The sequence below is a fragment of the Crocuta crocuta genome, unplaced genomic scaffold (genome assembly GCF_008692635.1).
Source record: "Crocuta crocuta isolate KB4526 unplaced genomic scaffold, BGI_CrCroc_1.0 scaffold675, whole genome shotgun sequence".
Lineage (NCBI taxonomy): Eukaryota > Metazoa > Chordata > Mammalia > Carnivora > Hyaenidae > Crocuta > Crocuta crocuta.
Genome location: NW_027528796.1, coordinates 543,208 through 545,097, shown reverse-complemented (window position 1 = coordinate 545,097; position 1,890 = coordinate 543,208). Strand labels below are relative to the sequence as shown.

At 50.1% G+C, this 1,890-nt stretch overlaps 1 protein-coding gene across 3 annotated transcripts in view; it reads right to left on the bottom strand.

Moving 5' to 3' along the window:
- Positions 1–1,890, bottom strand: part of LSS (lanosterol synthase) — a 44,380-nt gene that overhangs the window by 39,707 nt on the left and 2,783 nt on the right. For all 3 annotated transcript variants that reach the window (XM_077755383.1, XM_077755382.1, XM_077755384.1), the window contains exon 4: positions 68–176. In XM_077755383.1, the coding sequence (XP_077611509.1) occupies positions 68–176 (109 nt within the window). The remainder of the gene's footprint in view (positions 1–67; positions 177–1,890) is intronic.

The following is a 1,890-nucleotide window of genomic DNA, read 5'->3' as shown; positions in this document are numbered from 1 at the left end:
TATAGTCACCCCACCCTTGACAGGTATCCCTACATATGAACATGTGTGCAGTAACAAAATGACTCACAGGCCCCAGCCGCCATCGGGAAGCTGCACTGACCGCAGGTATCGCTCTATCTCTTCTTTATATCCTGCTGGCAGACGGATTTGCATCACGTGGCATGTGATCAGAAGGCCTGTGTGGGAGAAAGGATGTTCCTCACTGGGAGGAGGAATACTCAGCACTGCCAAGCCTAGGCCCCTTTCTTCCCAACCCAACAGGGAGCTATCTCCGAGGGTCTTCTTTGCATGGAAATGTGCCTGAGAAGGCTATTCTTCCTGGTCTCATGAGGGACTTTGGGAGTGAGGGCCCAGGGAGCAGCAAAAACACAGGACACTCCCTACATAGGGTGTGCAGAGCCCACCCAGCCAGTCCAGGCCCTGCAATACTGTCCATACCTGCTGGAAAAGAAATACCAAATGGGTCTCCCCTGGACAGGATGAGATTTATTGCTTATGTTTCTCTGTTATATACATTTTTTTATAAGCACTTATAGGGATTTATCTATTTATTTATTTTCTGAGAGAGAGAGAGAGTCAAGAGGGATAGAGTGGCAGAGGAAGACAGAGAATCTTAAGCAGGCTCCACGCTCAGTGTGGAGACCAATGCAGAGCTTGATCCCACGACCCTGGCTCATGACCTGAGTTGAAATAAAGAATCAGATGCTCAACTGACTCAGCTATCCCAGGCGCCCCTATAGGTTTTTTCCTAGCATATGTCACTTTGCAAATGGGGGAGATGGACAATAAGCATTACCCAACCTAGCCCTCCTCAACACGGTGCTCCCAGTCCATCTTCAACCCCGCCTCCATCTCCTCCAGCACTGGCTCCATCAGCCACATGCCTGTAGTGCCCTGCGAGGGGGAAGGTGTCTTGGGGTAGGACCTAGCCATGCACCATGAGATATATGCCTGGCTCTAGCTCAGAGGCATCAGAAGTTCTGGAAGACACAGCCACACACAGAAACAGCCTGGAAAAAGGACAGCTAGGTCTGGAGATGCTACAGAGGTTCACAGAAAAAAGTCATTCCAAATCAAGCCCATCTCTTTTCATCATAGTTACAATGCTGTCAAGACACGGAAACACATGTGGGCAAGAAACAGAACCAGTGTCTACCCATCTTACAGGCAAGGAAACTGAGGCAGGGGCCCCAAGTGGTAGGGCTGCGGCAGGAGATCAGAGGGTTGAACCCCACAATCAGGGCTCACAGCAATACAAATATGTATACATGTGACCAAATCAACTCCCCATATCACATAAGAGGCGCCAAGGCACAGTGAAGTCCTGTCACCTTGTCCAGGGTCAGATCAAGCCAATGCATGTCACTGCCTTCCCATAAAGATCCCTTGGAATAGTCAATGCCACATGAATCACACTCAGTTAGGAACTGTCTATACAGAATCATGCCCCATGCCCAGGAGCCCAGGAGCATTTTCCAAATTAAAGCAGATAAAGGAAGGACTGGTCAAAGCTCAGCCAGCCATGTAAGAACACTGGAGTGGTTCCTCACAGAACAGTGTCAACCTGAGGAAAAGGGTCTATCCCGAGTCCAAAAAGGGGAAGCCCAGGAAAAGCCCCAACCTTCAGCCTGCAGAGAGGAGAGGCCCCCACTGGATGAGCCCAGAGCTGCAGTAGCAAGCATAAAATAATGCAAGACCAAGAGCTCCCTGCATGCCTGGTATTGTACACGTACGGCCTAACCTGACTCTCATCATCTCCATGTCACAGATGAGGTGGCTGAGACACAGTGAAGTCCTGTCACTCTGCTCAGGATCAAGGCAAGCCAGTGGGATCAAGTGTCACCGATTCCCTATGAAAATCTCCGGGAATAATCTCAACAGGCTCCCGGG